The 16163-nt window shown below is 39.5% G+C and overlaps 1 protein-coding gene across 2 annotated transcripts in view; it reads right to left on the bottom strand.

The window, feature by feature from the left end:
- ATRNL1 (attractin like 1) overlaps positions 1–12744 on the bottom strand; it is a 615535-nt gene extending 602791 nt beyond the window's left edge. The window contains exon 1 of one of the 2 annotated variants that reach the window (XM_012772753.2): positions 12064–12744. In XM_012772753.2, coding sequence (XP_012628207.1) covers positions 12064–12359 — 296 coding nt within the window. In that variant the 5' untranslated portion in view covers positions 12360–12744. The remainder of the gene's footprint in view (positions 1–12063) is intronic. The other variant, XM_012772758.3, reaches the window with a different exon arrangement.
- Positions 12745–16163: the final 3419 nt, after the last annotated feature.

Here is a 16163-nt window from a genome sequence, read left to right on the forward strand (position 1 = left end):
TATTCTGGGTACTCAGAAGACTTTCATTCTAATATTTCAGCATCTGTGGGCTAAATATAATAATTAGGCATTTACTTCAAGATTTCTGGCCATGTTAAATATGGCTAACATTGTCAAGTTTGTCTTCCATACTACTCAAGAATGTTGCAGGGATAGGTGAAGTAATTAAGTTACCAGGCAAGATATTTCATTTTTAAAAGATTTGATTCAGTTGTGCTCATTTCATTTTTACTGATTGTAAGAGAAAATATATTGTCCACTCCTCATGCTTCCATGGGGAAGGACTTTAGTTAGAGTGACACTCCTGGCCTACTGCTCCACTTCTCATTCCCTTTTTCTTCCCCAGTGGAGAAGGGATAGCTTATCTGATTAGTGAATTAAGGGAACAACCTAGGCATGTGAGGCTTGGCCAATTCTAGGCACAGGGAATGCATTCTGACCATCTTCCATGCAATAAGGGCTCTGCCCCACAATACAGACCAGAAGTTGCCTAACTCAGCCTGTAAATGAGTAGGTAAATTTAATTTTGAGGTAAAATATTAGATATACCATTATGATAGACCAAATAATATGTAAAATATTAGATAGGCCATTATAATAGACCAAATGACCATTATGATAGATTAGATAGACCATTAGATAGACCAAACATAATAGTCATATTCTCCAATCTAGCATTGATAAAGCTGTTATTTTAACCATTATCTATCTGACTTCTAGGTCTATTTCTCAACTGCTATGGTTTGGATACGTGACCCCTCCAAACCTCACATTGAAATTTGAGCCTCAATATTAAAGGTGGGGTCTAATAGGAAGTGTTTGGGTCACAAAGGTAGATCCTTCATGAATACTTGGTGCTATCCTCCTGGTAACGAGCTCCTGCTCTGTTAGTTCCCTCAGGACTGGTTGTTAAAAAGAGCCTGGTACCTGCCTCTCTCTCTTGCTGCTGCTCTTGCCATGTCATCTCTGCCCTCAGCTGCCCGCCTTCACTTTCCACCATGACTGGAAGCAGCCTGAGCCCTTCACCAAAAGCAGATGTGCCATGCTTCTTGTTTACCCTGCAGAACCACAACCAAATAAACCTCTTTTCTTTATAAATTTCCCAGCCTAATGTATTCCTTTATAGCAACACAGACTAAGATATCAACTCATTCTGAACTCTAAAATTTTAACAACATTTCTAAATAGGAAGATTCCAGCTTATCAATACATTTTTCCTCAACAATGACTTAGGCTATGAGATAAATATACAACGTGGCCTCAAGCAATCATCCCACCTTGGCCTTCTAAAGCACTAGTATTACAGGCATGAGCCTGTAGCCACCTCCCCGTTACCCATGCTGGGCCAGGGAGGGAGCAGGAATGGCAGGCACTCACACACACTATGACTGGGTGCCACATACCCCCACCACCATCACCAGGGGATCCAACACACTGCCAGGCTGCCACGGCCAACTAGTACCTCAGCAGCCCTGCCCACACCACATGTCACCCAGCCACCATGGCACTGCCCCCCACACCACCACAGACCTGCTCGCCACCAGCTACCCCCCACTGCATGCCACCACTGCTCCGGGATGAAGTGAATGTTCACAGCCCTGATACCTGCAGCCACTGTCTAAATAGTCTCACCAAGCCACCACTGCTGCTACTGCAGGTTGACCTGAGTAGAGCAAACTCCCACATCACCCACCTCCATGGAGAAGGACTCACCCAGCCCCCTGCCAGAGCTCCCAAGCGTGGCCTGGGACCAATGTACCACTCTGCACAAACATATCCCAATACTGGCGTGGACTGTGAAACCACAGAAGAATGGATGACACTGGAGAACAGCTGCATGACAGGCTCCCAATGAATCCTGCCAGGTCAGTCCTCCCAAGGAGGATACAATTGTGACATCTAGGGAACTCCCCTTCTATTCACTAAGTAGGAGAGTTCCCAGCAGAGCAGAACAGGTGTACAGCAAACTTAATCTGTCTTGAGCTGAAAGAAGAGATTTCAGATGAGAAGGAATCAGCATAAAAACTCTGGCAACATCAAAAAACAGTTTCAACATCCCCAAGGATCACAACAGGTCTCCAGCAATGAACTCCACTTAAAGGAAATTGTCAAAATATCAGATATAGAATTTAGAATATAGATGGCAAATAAGATGAATCGGATTGATGAAAAAGTTGAAAGCCAACACAAAGAAACCAAAAAAATATATCAAGACATAATGCATGAATGAAAAATATGAAAACTCACTTAAGAAATAGACAACATAAGAAAGGGTATTACAAAGCTTAAAGAAATGAAAGAGTCATTTATGGAATTACAAATACAGCAGAAAACTCCAACAACAGACTAGACCAAGCAGAAGAAATAATTTCAGAACATGAAGACAAGGCTTTCAAATTAATTGCATCAGTCAAAAATGTAGAAAAAAGATTAAAGAAAAATAAATAATCACTCAGAAAATATGGGACTGTGTAAAATGAGCTAATGTAAGAATCATAGGTATCCCTAAGGAAGACGAAAAAAAATCAAAAAAGTATGGAAAACCCATTTGAGGGAATAATTAAGGAAAATTTCCCTAGTATCACCAGAAATTTAGATATCCAGGTACAAGATGGTCATTGAACACTCTGGAGGATTCATAGCACATAGGATAACACCAAAACACATAGTCATCAGTCTGGTCAAAGTCAAAATAAAGGAGAAAATCCTACAAACTGCAAGGTGAAAGCAAAATAACTTACAAAGGAAAACCCATCAGACTAACAGCAGACTTCTCAGCAGAGATCTTACAAGCCAGAAAGGATAGAAGTCCTATTTTTAATCTTCTTAAAAAGAATAACTAGCAGCCAAGAGTTTTGTATCCTGTAAAACTAAGTTTCATAAGTGACGGAGAAATAAAGTCTTTCCCAGACAAGCAGACACTAAAGGAATTTGTCACCACCAGACCTGCCCTACAGGAAATGCTCAAATGTGCTCAAACATAGAATAGAACAATCAATACCCACCAGTATTAAAAAAAAAAACAAAAGTTAAACTTCACAGCTCTTATAAAACAGTAGCACAAAGGGGAAAGCAAAACAACAAGGTAGCATTCAACATGATGTACAGAACAGTATCTCACATATCAATACTAACATTGAATGTAAATGGTCTTAATGCTCCACTTAAAAGATACAGATTGGCTGAATAGATGAAAAAACACAACTCAAGTTGTGTTTTTTCATCTCAACACAACTCAAGAAACCCATCTAACTCACAAGGACTCCAAGTAAAGGGACAGAAAAAAAATATTCTACACAAATGGAAATCAAAAGTGTAAGAGTAGTTATTCTTATATCACATAAAATAGGCTGCAAATCCAACATAGTTAAAAAAAAACAAAATTAGTCATTATATAATGATAAAGGGAGCAACTCAGCAGGAAAATAAAACAACCCTAAATATATTAATATATACACCTAACACAGGAGTGCCAAGATTCACAAAACAAATTCTACCAGATCTAAGCAAAGAAATAAACAGCAGCAGCATAACACCCAGGTACTTCAACACTCCACTAACAATACAAGACAGATCATAAAGGCAGAAAATCAACAAAGAAACACTGGACTTAAACAGGACTCTAGAACAAGTGTAACTAATGGACATTTACAGAACTTTCTATCCCAAAACTACAGAATATAAATTCTCATCAGCACATGGGACATCTTCCAAGACAGATCATATGTGAGGGCCACAAAACAAGTCTCAATAAATTCAGAAAAAAACGAAATCATACCATGTATCTTCCCAGACCACAGTGGAATAAATCTAGAAATCAATTCCAAGAGGAACTCTCAAATCTACACAAAGTCATGGAAATTAAACAACCTGCTGCTGAATGATCCTTAGGTAAGTGATGAAATTAAGATAGAAATCAAAAGATTTTTTTAACTGAATGACAGAGGACACAAGCTTTCAAAAATCTATGAGATACATAAAAGCAGCACTGAGGGCAAAGTTCATAGCCTTAAATGCTTACCTCAAAAAGACAGAAAAATCACAAATTAACAACCTCATGTTACACCTCAAGGAAGCAGAAAAAGAACAAACCAAACCCAAGCTAGCAGAAGAAAAGAAGTAACAAAGCTAAGAATACAACTAAATGAAATAAAAACAAACAAAAAAATACAAAGTATCAATGAAACAAAATGTTTATTCTTTAAAATGATAAACAAAATTGATAGATGACTAGCTAGATTAACCAGAAGGGAAAGAGAAATGACTGAAAAAGTTCAATCAGAAATGAAAAAAAGACATTACAACTGATACTACAGGAATACAAAACATCACCTGTGACTACTATGAAAACAAACTAGAAAACCTATGTACACAAACTAGAAAACCAAGAGGAAATGGATGAATTTTTGGAAACATGCAACCTCCTATGGAAGAAACAGAAATCCTGAATAGACCAATTATGAGTGGCAAGACTGAAACAGTAATAAAAAATTTCCCAACCAAAAAGAAAAGCCCAAGACCAGACAGATTCACAAGTGAATTCTACCAGACATACAAAGAAGAAGCAGCACCTATTCTACTGAAACTGTTCCATAACATCAAGAAGGGAATCCTCCCTAACTCATTCTACAAAGTCAGTTTCACAGTGATACAAAAGCTAGGAAAGGACACAATAAAAAAAGAAAATACAGCCCAATCTACATTATGAACTTAGATGCAAAAATCCTCAACAAAATACTAGCAAACTGAATTCAACAGCATATCAAAAAGATAATTCACCATGATCAAGTGGGTTTCATCCCAGAGATGCAAGGATGGTTCAATATATGCAAATCAATAAATCTGATTCACCACATAAACAGAAGTAAAAAACAAAGACCATGTGATCATCTCAATAGCTGCAGAAAAAGCCTTAGATAAAATCCAGTACTTTTCATTATTTAAAAAAACCCTCAATAAACTAGGCCTAGAAAGAACATACTTCAAAATAATAAAAACCATATGCAACAAACCCACAGCCAACATCATACTGAATGAGGAAAAGTTGAAAGCTTTTCTGCTAAGAATTGGGACAAGACAAGGGTGCCCTCACTGGCACCATTTCAATTCAACATAGTACTAGAAGGCATAGCCAGAGCAATCAGGCAAGAGAAAGAAATAAAGGGCATCAAAATTGGGAAAAAGAAGGTCAAACTATCCCTGTTTGCTGACAAACATTGTTAAAATGTACTGCCCAAAGCAATTTACAGATTCAATGCAATTCCCATCATAATACCAATGTCATTTTTCATGAATCTAGAATTAATCCTAAACTTTGTATGGAACCAAAAGAGTCCAAATAGCCAAAGCAATCTTAAGCAAAAAGAACAAATCTGGAGGCATCACATTGCATGGATTCAAATTACACTACAAGGCTACAGCAACCAAAACAGCATGGTACTGGTATAAAGACCAATGGAACAGAGTAGAAATCCCAGAAATAAAGCCATATAGCTATGACTAATTTTTAACAAAGCAGACAAAAACATACACTAGGGAAAGCACAACCTATTTAATAAATGGTGCTGGGAAAATTGTATAGCCATGTGCAGAAAAATGAAACTGGATCCCTATCTCTTGCTATACACAGAAATTAAAGATGGATTAAAGACTTAAATTTAAGATCTGAAACCATAAAAATTCTAAAAGAAAAAGTAGGAAAAACTCTTCTAGTCATTGGCCTAGCCAAAGAATTTATGACTAAGATCCCAAAGGCAAACATAGTAACAATAAAAATAAACAAATGGGATTTAATTAAATTTAAAAGTTTCTTCACAGCAAGGGAAATAATCAACAGACTATGTAGACAACCTATAGACTGGGAGAAAATATTCAGTAACTATACATCTGACAAAGGACTAATATCCAGAATCTACAAAAAAACTCAAACAAATCAGCAGGAGAAAAACATAACCCTATTAAAAAGTGGACAAAAGACAGGAACAGAGTTTTTATCAAAAGAATTGACAAGTAGCCAATACATATGAAAAAATGCTCAATATCACTAATCATCATGTAAATATAAATTCAAATTACCCCTATCATAATGGCCATTATTAAAAAGTCAAAGAATAATTGATGTTGGCATCAATGCAGTGAAAGCCAAATGTTTATACACTGTTAGTGGTACTGTAAATTGGTACCACTTCTACAGAAAACAGTATGGAGATTCCTCAAAGAACTATTATAAAAGTAGGCCTATCATTCAACTCAGCAATCCCACTACTGGATTTCAACCCAAAAGAAAAGAAGCCATTTGATAAAAAAAAAAAAGACACCTGCACTTGAATGTTTACCATAGCATAATTCACAATTGCAAAGATCCATATTAACCTAGATGCCTATCAAGTGATGAATGGATAAAGAAAATGTGCCATATATAATACCATGGAATACTACTCAGCCACAAAAAGAAATAAAATAATGTCTTTTGCAGCAACTTGGATAGAACTAGAGAACATTATCCTAAGTCAAGTACCTCAGGAATGGAAATAACAAACATTGCATGTTCTCATTAATAAGTGGGAACTAAATGATGAGTATACATGGTCATATGGTGGTGTAATGCAGTGGTCCCCAACCTTTTTGGCACCAGGGACCAGTTTCATGGAAGACAATTTTTCCACGGATGGGGGAAAGGGGAAATGGTTTCAGAATGATTCAAGCACATTACACATATTGTGCTTTATTTCTATTATTATTACATTGTCACTTGTCACTCACTGATAGGGTTTTGATATGAGTCTGCAAACAATTGATTTATTATGGTCCCTGCACAGTTGAACCTCTCTGCTAATGACCATCTGTATTTGCAGGCACTCCCCAGCACTAGCATCACTGCCTCAGCTCCACCTCAGATCATCATGTATTAGATTCGCATAAGAAGTGTGCAACCTAGATCCCTCACATACACAGTTTACAGTAGGGTTCACGCTCCTATGAAAATCTAATGACACTGCCACTGATTTGACAGGAGGTGGAGCTCAGGCGGTAATGCAAGTGATGGGGAGTGACTGAAAATACAGAGGAAGCTTCGATCACCTTTGGCTCACCTCCTGTTGTGTGGCCCAGTTTCTAACAGGAGACAGACTGATATCAGTCCATGGCCCAAGGGTTGGGGATCATTGGGGTAAAGGACATAGGAACTAAGAAGGGGGAAGGATGCAGAGGGAGGTGAGGGATAAAAACTTACCTGTTGGGTACAATGTATACTACTCTAGTGACCGCCATGCTAAAAGCCGTTTAGCATTATACAATTAATTCTTGTAACAAGAACAATTGTACACCCCTTTATATTTTGAAATAAAAATGTTTTTAAATTTTTAAAAATCAGGAAAAGAAAAAGATTAACCATACCAAGTATTGGTGAAGATTAAGTAGAACATTCATTCACTGCTGGTGGCAACATAAATACTACAACTACTTTGGAAAACAATTTGTCAGTTTCTTAAAAAGTTAAACATAATGTACCATACATCCAGCCATTCCACTCTGAGGTATTCCCAAAAGAAATGAAAGCATATATCCAAAGACTTCTACATGAAAGTTCATAGCAGCTTTATAAGGAATAGCCAAAAACTGGAAACAATCTAAATGCCCATCACTAAGTGAAAGGATAAACAATTGTTGTGTATCCATGTACTGGAATACTATTCAACAATAAAAATAAACTACTTACATACCATTGATGAATCTCAAAATAAATATGCTATGTGAAAAAAGCCAGACAAAAAGGGGAGTGTGTGTGTGTGTATGATTCCACTTACATAAAATTCTAGAAAATACTAACAAATCTATAGTGAGAGAAAGCAGATCAGCAGTTGCCCTGGGACAGAGGTAACAGGAAAGAGAAGGAGAGATTTCAAAGGGACACATGGAAACTTTTGAGTGTGATGGATATTTTTATGACTTTTTGTGATGATAGTTTCAGAGGTAAATACAAATGACAAAACTTATCAAATTATACATTTTAAATAAATTGTACAGTTTACATTATACAATTTATTTTATGTTCATTATTCTTCAATAAAGCTTTTTAAACTAATTTAAAGAAAAATAACTATTACACTGAATTATTAATTACTTCACTTTGAAAGTACTAAGAAGGAAAAATAGTGCCATAAGAGTAGTATATAATAAGGGGTTACCTAGTCTGAGGAGTCAGAAAAGCCTCCTTTAGAAAACAGTATTTAAGCTAAGATTAGAAGATAATCAGTAATTATCCAAGCAAACACCAGACAGGAAAGAGAGTTCAGAGAAGTAACAGTGTATGTAAAATGCACTGAGGCCAAAAAGAATGTGACACTTTGAAGGAACTTTAAAAGACCAGTCAGCACAGAGGAGAGGAGGGGTGAGTCTAATCTGCTAAAGGAGCCAAATCATAAAGACATGAGTTCTAGAAAACCACAAGTAACTTACTTTAACAAATTAGGATCTTAGAAACACTCAATTTAAATTTTAAATTCCTATTGTGTGATTTTATATTTTTAAAATGTAAAGAAAAATCCAGTAATATAAATTATCCATTATAATCTTACTTTGAAATGAAGACTTGGGGCCTGGGGACATTCAATTTAATTTTAGAGTTACTGGCAGTTTCCCTATAGTTAATAAAAAGAATTCCAAATATATTTGTCTTCATACATGCATATTTTTTTAATAGTAGCTTTGGGAAAATGTTTAAACATCCTGCCCCTTTTTGTTTATAACAACCTAATTCCTAACATATCTTCATTTTGCTGCCACTGGAAATAGAATATTTCCATTATAAATGTGTGAAAATCAGTATCCAATTTTGACTAACCTAAGAAGTTAAAAAAAATTATCTATATACATTGAATAAGATTTAATAGATAATTTTAGGAAAGTATTCAATAAATATGTTTATAATAATAAATTTGTATCTACAAATAATTCACAATATAGTGATATATTTTCCAATCTCAGAGCATTGATTTAGGTTATTTTGTTTACCTAAGAAAAATTATAAGTCATAGGTTCCAAAGCCACATTAGCAAGAAAATGTTTAAGTTTGAACACAAAATATAAATCTATATAAATATAAATCTCAGCTACTCTACAAAAATAATTCTAAAGGACTAGTTTCCCAAAGAGAATGTCATTCATGCAAATAAATTTTAATAATGTTTTCTAGCCTAACACTACACTAAGCTACTCAAATAAATACAATTTAAATTAGAATCTATCATGCCCCTGATTATTATATCTCAAATATATTTTCTTATTTTCATTCCTAAGTCCTTTACTCTAGGTTTACCTGAAAATTATTGTTCCTTTTGTTTTACCTTTGTGAGGAATGGCTTACAATTCTGGGTGTTTTATTCTTTTCAAATGGAAACAGAAGACTGGACTCAATGCTCAGAGAACTGAAGTACCACTTTTGATACTATATTTGCTTCTACATTTCTTCCCTCAACCATCAATCTTCCATCCTAAAGAAGCATTTGAAGAATACTTTTATTCCCTAGTAAAACCCATATAGTAGAAAAAAAGCTAAGTTACCATGGAACCAACCAATTACTTTTGACACCTGCTTACCAAGATTGATCAATCATTTTTGATGTCTGTTTGTAAGGTTTCCATCCTCTAGTTTAGTTTACTAAAAGACTTTCAAGATAATTAGTGAAGTGAGAATTTCCAGTTAAAGTCTTTTCCACCGTGTTATTACTTCAAATGCCAGCTAGAACAAGCTACTATCTTCAAATAAACCTTTCATAGCTTAGCTTTACTTTTCAAAGAATTCTTTTCTTTTAAATATGATCTTCTCTTTAACATTAAATACCAACATTTCTTTATCCCTAAAAGTACATAATAAAACACAGATAGTTGTACCATTTATATTTACTCTAATTATTAGCTTGTATTCCATAGAGAAATACAAAAGTATTTACCAATAGAGTACAATGAATCATGGAAAATAACAGCTTCCAAAGAAATTATGAATATTCAATGACTAATGCAGGATTTATTATTATTTAACTATATCTACATTAAATATCTATTCTTCTTTTACTCACTAATGTATTTTGTTTATGAACACCATCTCTCAATGTTACTTAATCTAGTTTTAACTTGATCTGTGATCTTTCTTACTAAGTGGGACATCTGCTAGTGAGGTCACAGGCTGCTGATCCAGCTGATTAACAAGTTTCACTACTTTAAAATGTAAATTTCTCAGGACTGCAGCAATTTTTGTCCTTTTTAGACAAACGGAGCAAATCTACCTACACATAGGCCAATATCCCTAAATTACATACAAATCAAGTAATCTCCCTATGTAAAAAAAAAAAAAAACAGATATGGCTTTTTTCACTGTTGGCTGCCAGTTTATATGTTCAAAATTCTCCTGCTAGGTAAAGAGACTGGTTGCTATTGTCACAGCAAAAGTCTAAGAACAGTTGAGTGAAAAAAGGCTGCTAACAAGCACAATTCAGTAAGATCTCTTTCCTCTTTTTGAAACACTTTTTAAACTTTTAATTAACACCTCTCCCAAATAAAAAAAGTATTTTAAAAACTATGATTCTATGCTTACTTGTGAAAATATTAACCCTAGAAACATTTCAACGTATTATTACAAAAAAAATTTCATAAAACTTCACTTTGAGATTTCAAAAACCAGCAACAAATTAATTTAAATAGAATCTACCTAAAAATTTTAAGTCCCATTTTTTAAAAATACATTTTTATATTGAATTTTTAAGGGGCATTGTTTTAATCAGTTCATAGTAAAAGTAAAAAAAAAAAAGGAAAATATGCTGTGTTTAAAACTCCAGGAAATTGTCCTAGAATACATAAATAAGGAGAACCATATTCTTACCTTTGCCTTTAGAGCCCAACGGACATTTCACCTAGATTTTGCTATTATCCCTGACAATAAATATTAGTAATGTACAATGTATATTTTCAGAGCCACAAACCATCCAGCAAACTTCATATTAAATCTCTAGAAGACTAAGAAGCTTTCTTAATGACTGCTATCTGCAAGTTATCAGAAGGCTACCCTAATAGCTTTAATTAACTTACTGTTTACTTCCCCCACACCCACCCATTTCTTTTTATATCTGGCAGGAATGTAATAAACAGCAACCAACAGGGGGAAAGTATGTCTACCTTAGTAAAGCAAACTCCTTAAGCGCCCTGAGCTTCAGAAAAGCCAAAGTGGTGTTCCCACATAATAGCTGATAATGAATTAACCAGTTAGAAAAGCCCATTATCTCCACCACATAAAAACGTTCCGGTATTTCATCCTTTTATCTAATCTAAAGTCACCTTTGTATTTCTCAATCCAAGATTGGTTAGCAAATTAAACACAGCACATTCGCTAAAAGTACACGTTCTGGAGTAAAGCTGGCTAATTTGGAATCACAACGTGGCCCTTTCTAACGTGTAATGTTGGGCAAGTTACTTAAAGGCATTGTCTCGATTTCTCTCCGTAAATCCAATTCTAGTAACTCACACAGTTGTGAGGAACAAATGAGATAATCGACAAAAAGCGCTTAGAACAGTGTTTGGCACACAGCGAGCCCAATATAAACTCTTCTTATGATCACTATGATGATTACTAAATAAACTGTTAGCAGGGGTCACCTCTACAGAGAAGAGTAGGATGGGGTCAGAGAGAGGTACCGGTAGACCATAACTTTGAACCTTTACCCTTCTGTATTTGAATTTTTCACAATGTGCAAGTGTTTCAAGAGTTTCTTGCATAATTTCTGATTTTAAAATATTGTCCTAACAAAATGGTGTTGGTAATCATAACTGATAGTGAAAACGTTCGTGCTCAGCGGGGGATGAGAAGTCGCTGCGGACACCAGGAACACTCAGGAAAGGCTTCGCTCCACGTCGGTCAATGCTCCGAGCGGGCCCTAGTGTCCCCGGGACGCCCGGGGCTGGAGGGGCGCAGCGCGGGCCCCGCTCCCGGCCGGGGGATCCGAGGCCGCGGCGGGGGAGGCCTCGACGGGAGCGGGGCAGGGCTGAGGTTCGGGGTCCGGAGAAGGCACTTACTTGAACCTGCCCTGGCAGTGCTGGCACTGGTCCCCCACCCAGCCCGGGTCGCAGAGGCAGGTGGAGTTGACACAGCGGCCCGAGAAGCAGGAGCCCGTCCTCTCGCACGGCTTGGACTGGGACACCTGCGCGTAGAGCGCCAGGTAGAGGAAGCCATAGCACAGCAGCCAGCTGTTCCCGTCCAGCAGCCAGGAGGAGGCGCCCCCGCCGCCGCCGCCGCCCGCCGGCCGAGCCCTCCACAGCCCCCGGGCGGCCGGCTGCGGGGGACCGGTGCGGGCCGGGCCCCCTGGCTCCATCTTCCCCAGCGCCCCTGCCCGGCCGGGCTGCGCTCGCGGGCGCAGACAGGGATGCTCCTGAGAGGAATTCTGGCCGGAGAAAACCTCGCCGCCGCCGCCTCTCCTCCTCCTCACCGGCGCCTGTCCCAGTCCCGCTCCCCGGTCAGGAGGGACAGATCCCAACCGCTGTCGCCTCCGCTCGGCCGCCTCCAGTCGCACTCCGGCATCGCCGCCCAGTCTCCTGACCTTGTCCTTAGCGGGCCGACCCCACAGCCGCAGCACCGGGCCGGGCCAGCGGCAAGGAGCAGGCGGCGCAGGCTGCGCCCGGCTCTCGTGAGGGGACCTGACCGGGAGGAGGAGGGGACCCCGCGCGCGGCCCCGCCTCGCCCGCGGCCCGCGCCAACTGCCTCAGCTCCGAGAGCCGCGCGCCCGGGAGGGCGGGGGCCGAGCGGGAGCCCCGAGGTGGGCGCGCCCAACGCGGAAGGGGGGAACGGGGAGCCTGCAGTCAGCCCCGCGGCGCCCGTCAGGCGGCCGGCCGCCCACCGACAGCCTCCCGCTCTCCGCGGCCGTAAGCCAGCTGCGGGGGCCGCGGCTGCAGCCCGCGGTGCGTGGGGCCGCCCCCGACCGTCGCGCGTGCCCACGCTCCCCCCCACAGGCCCCGCGCCGTGGTCTCGCCCCGCCCTGACAGGGACCGGGACTCCCCCCGCGCGCGCCCACCCCGCCCGGCCCGCGCGCTGAGGGGAGACCGGCCCCCCAGGTGTGGCCCGCGTGCCCGCTGTGCCCTTCCCTCCGCGTGCCGGGGAACCCGGCCCCGCCCGCGCCACGCGCCTCCGGAGCTCCACAAATGAAAGAGCGACACGGGCTTCGCAGCTTCAGCAGAAAAGAAGCCCTTCCCGTCCGCGGTCTACAGCTGCAAAAGTGCAGCGCTTTTCCCCAGCGCTTCCCCCTCCCTCAGCCCCATCCTTCTCCCTGTTTCTTCTTTTCCTGCTAAAAGAGAGAAACTCCAACAACACACAAAGGGCTGAGCGTGTGCAGCAGGCAAAAGTCTTAAAGGCACCGCAGTCCGACCGCGCTGTGGGGTCTGCGAGGGCTGGGAGGGGCGGGGACTGGGGACTGCGAAACTCGCGAAGCGGTCGCCGCGGAGGGACCTCCGAGGGGGAGCCATTTCTTCCTCGGAAATAAGGACTCCCCCGCCCCCAACAAAGAACTGCGAGGAGAGCCCCGAGCGCGCCACCCCTTCCAGACGCTGCCTCGGAACCCCACGCATCTCCTTCTCTGCTTGTCAGTGTTTCCTCCTCCATCTGGGACAATATTCTGCCTTGAAAAATATTGCAACATCGGGGCTTTTTTCAGAAAAACAGAAATGATGGCCAGAAAAGAGCCGTTTTCCTTCCTCAGCGGCAATCTTTCTTCCTTTAGATGACTTTCCAAGATTTGATGGCATATGCTGAAATTTTTGCTTTGTACTTTTGTGCCTTCTCTAAACAGCCTTTTTATTTGAACCCTTGAGAAAGGGAGCCAAACACAAATTGCAGCCATGTATCCTCGAGTTACAGCAATGTTGCTGGAACCCCACCAAAGAGCAGGCAGTAAGAAAAAGAATTTGAAATCTACCAAAGGCATTTCTGACAGGAAAAAATAAAAAAGTTTTAGTTGTAACCACATAGTCATAATATTATTGTTAAGATTCAACTCATGTTTATTTTGCGTCATCTCTTTTAATCTCTATTATCCCCACTTCGTAGATGAAATCCTCCATTAACCCCATTTTGCAGATGAGGAAAGAGTGACTCAGAAAGATTGAAATAATTGTCAATGGCAGGGTAGGAGTAACTAATGAAAAGAGCTTTAAACACAGTCCTCTGACGTCTGTGCTTTTTCCACTCTTTATTTACCAGGCTGCTTCTATTAGCAGATGCTTTGTTCTTCCTTTGGTGACTAAAATAAAAATAAGTGTTGGCTTGGTTTACAAATACCTCACCAGTGACTTCAGGAGGAAAACAAAGGTCAAGAAAGAGGTGGCTCCTTTGCAAGTAAAAAAGAAAACAATGATTCTCACTGGTATAACAAACAAATCGTAATTTCCATAGAATATCAGGAGCAGCAGTGCCATCATCAAACCTAAAATTAGGATGGCCCCTTTTCCTTTCACATCTTTTCCATATCAGGATGCCCCTTAGAGACTTCTTGAGATAGGGGAAGAACCAGAGGAGAGCATTCTGCAAAAACCAGTTAAAAGGAGGATGCTGTTCTAGATCACACCTTTTAATTTCCATGACTGTGAAATCCAGAAAAATTCTTTCTAGTGTCAGCCACACATGAACAATCTCTGCTGCTTTTCCATTCTTCTTCTGCCAGCCAAAGTTTAAAGTCAGCCACATCTTTCTCACTCTAATGTAGAGTAGATTTCAGACATGTGGAAAGTGGCCAAGCTCTTAAAACCCTCAGTGAGTGTGAAAGTAATTCAAAGGGTGCACTGGAGTTCCTTTAACAAGAGAGAGAGAGATCACAGCTCAGCCACATACTGACTGTAGCCTATATTTAAGCAAAGGGTTTGCCCATTAAAAATACATATCTTTTTATCAACTATCCACTATAATCAGCTTAATACTTCCGTTACACTGAAGAACATGTGGCCCCACAGGCATCCTCTCAACATTGCCTTTAGATCAAGCTGATTTCCACTTATTCTATATTTCTCTTTCAAACTCTTTTAGTCAACACTTACTGAGTAACTGTTATGAATTTAACCAAGAGAAAACAAAGATGAATAAAGCATGATTTCTAACCCTAGATAAGCTTATCTTCTATCAGGCTCACTAGACTGTGAGATCCTTGTGCAGTTGAGTGTCATATATTTGACAAATGTATACACAGAAAACTTAAATGATTTTAAATTGTCACATAAAAAGTCAATGGCAAAGCTTGCCTAGAATCTTGAGTTATGTTTCAGTATCTTCTATAATCAAGAAATTTTAAAACCTCCAATATGATGTTTTCTTTTTTTCCTAAAGAAGTAGAGTCAGCATCCTAGGCGTGCTATTCGACACTGAAATAATTCATAGCATTGGTAATAGCAGTCATAAATCTCAAAGAACGGTGAGAATTTACTCCAAAGACGTAGTAGGGGAAAAGCCAGTTTTACTAAAGTAGGATGAAACTGTTAAGAACTATCTATTAAAATTTATCCAAAAGGAAAGATAAGTATATTTGTTTTCTTTAGGCTTACAACAGGACCTTTAGCTATTTTGAGGAATGTGTCTCATTTTCTGTTCACACCACTTAACAATAGTATTATAATATGATGGGCAAAAATCTAAGACTTCACATCACTGAATTGTTTGAAGGAAATTCAAATAATTTTTTTAAAAGAACAAGAGAAACAATAGATCTGATATCTTTTGATTGCTACTCAAAAAGTAAAAGATGCTATTTGGACTGATGAACTTAGAGCAGACCCTCCTCAGTTGCTTAATTCAAGAATGTTCACTGCTGTGGCTATTGTTCACCCTTTGGCTCCTATGAAGCTTCTGAAAGCAGCCAAGATAGTGAGTGCTGCAGATAGCCTGGCATCAAAAGCTAGCAATACAATCATTCAAAGGGACCCATAGAGCAATTGGGGCAGCATTTATAAGACATTGAAAGAGCATTAATGATCTATGAGGTTAGACATTAAAGACAAAAATCAAGTTTAGGTACTCACTAAACAATTACTAATGATATTAAAAATGTCATATGGCTATGATCTGAAAACCACCCATACCCACAACCAAAATCTAACAATCTGCTTTCTCTTGGATTCATTCTTTTCTTCCATCAGTTTCT

The sequence above is a fragment of the Microcebus murinus genome, chromosome 14 (assembly GCF_040939455.1).
Source record: "Microcebus murinus isolate Inina chromosome 14, M.murinus_Inina_mat1.0, whole genome shotgun sequence".
Taxonomy (NCBI): Eukaryota; Metazoa; Chordata; class Mammalia; order Primates; family Cheirogaleidae; genus Microcebus; species Microcebus murinus.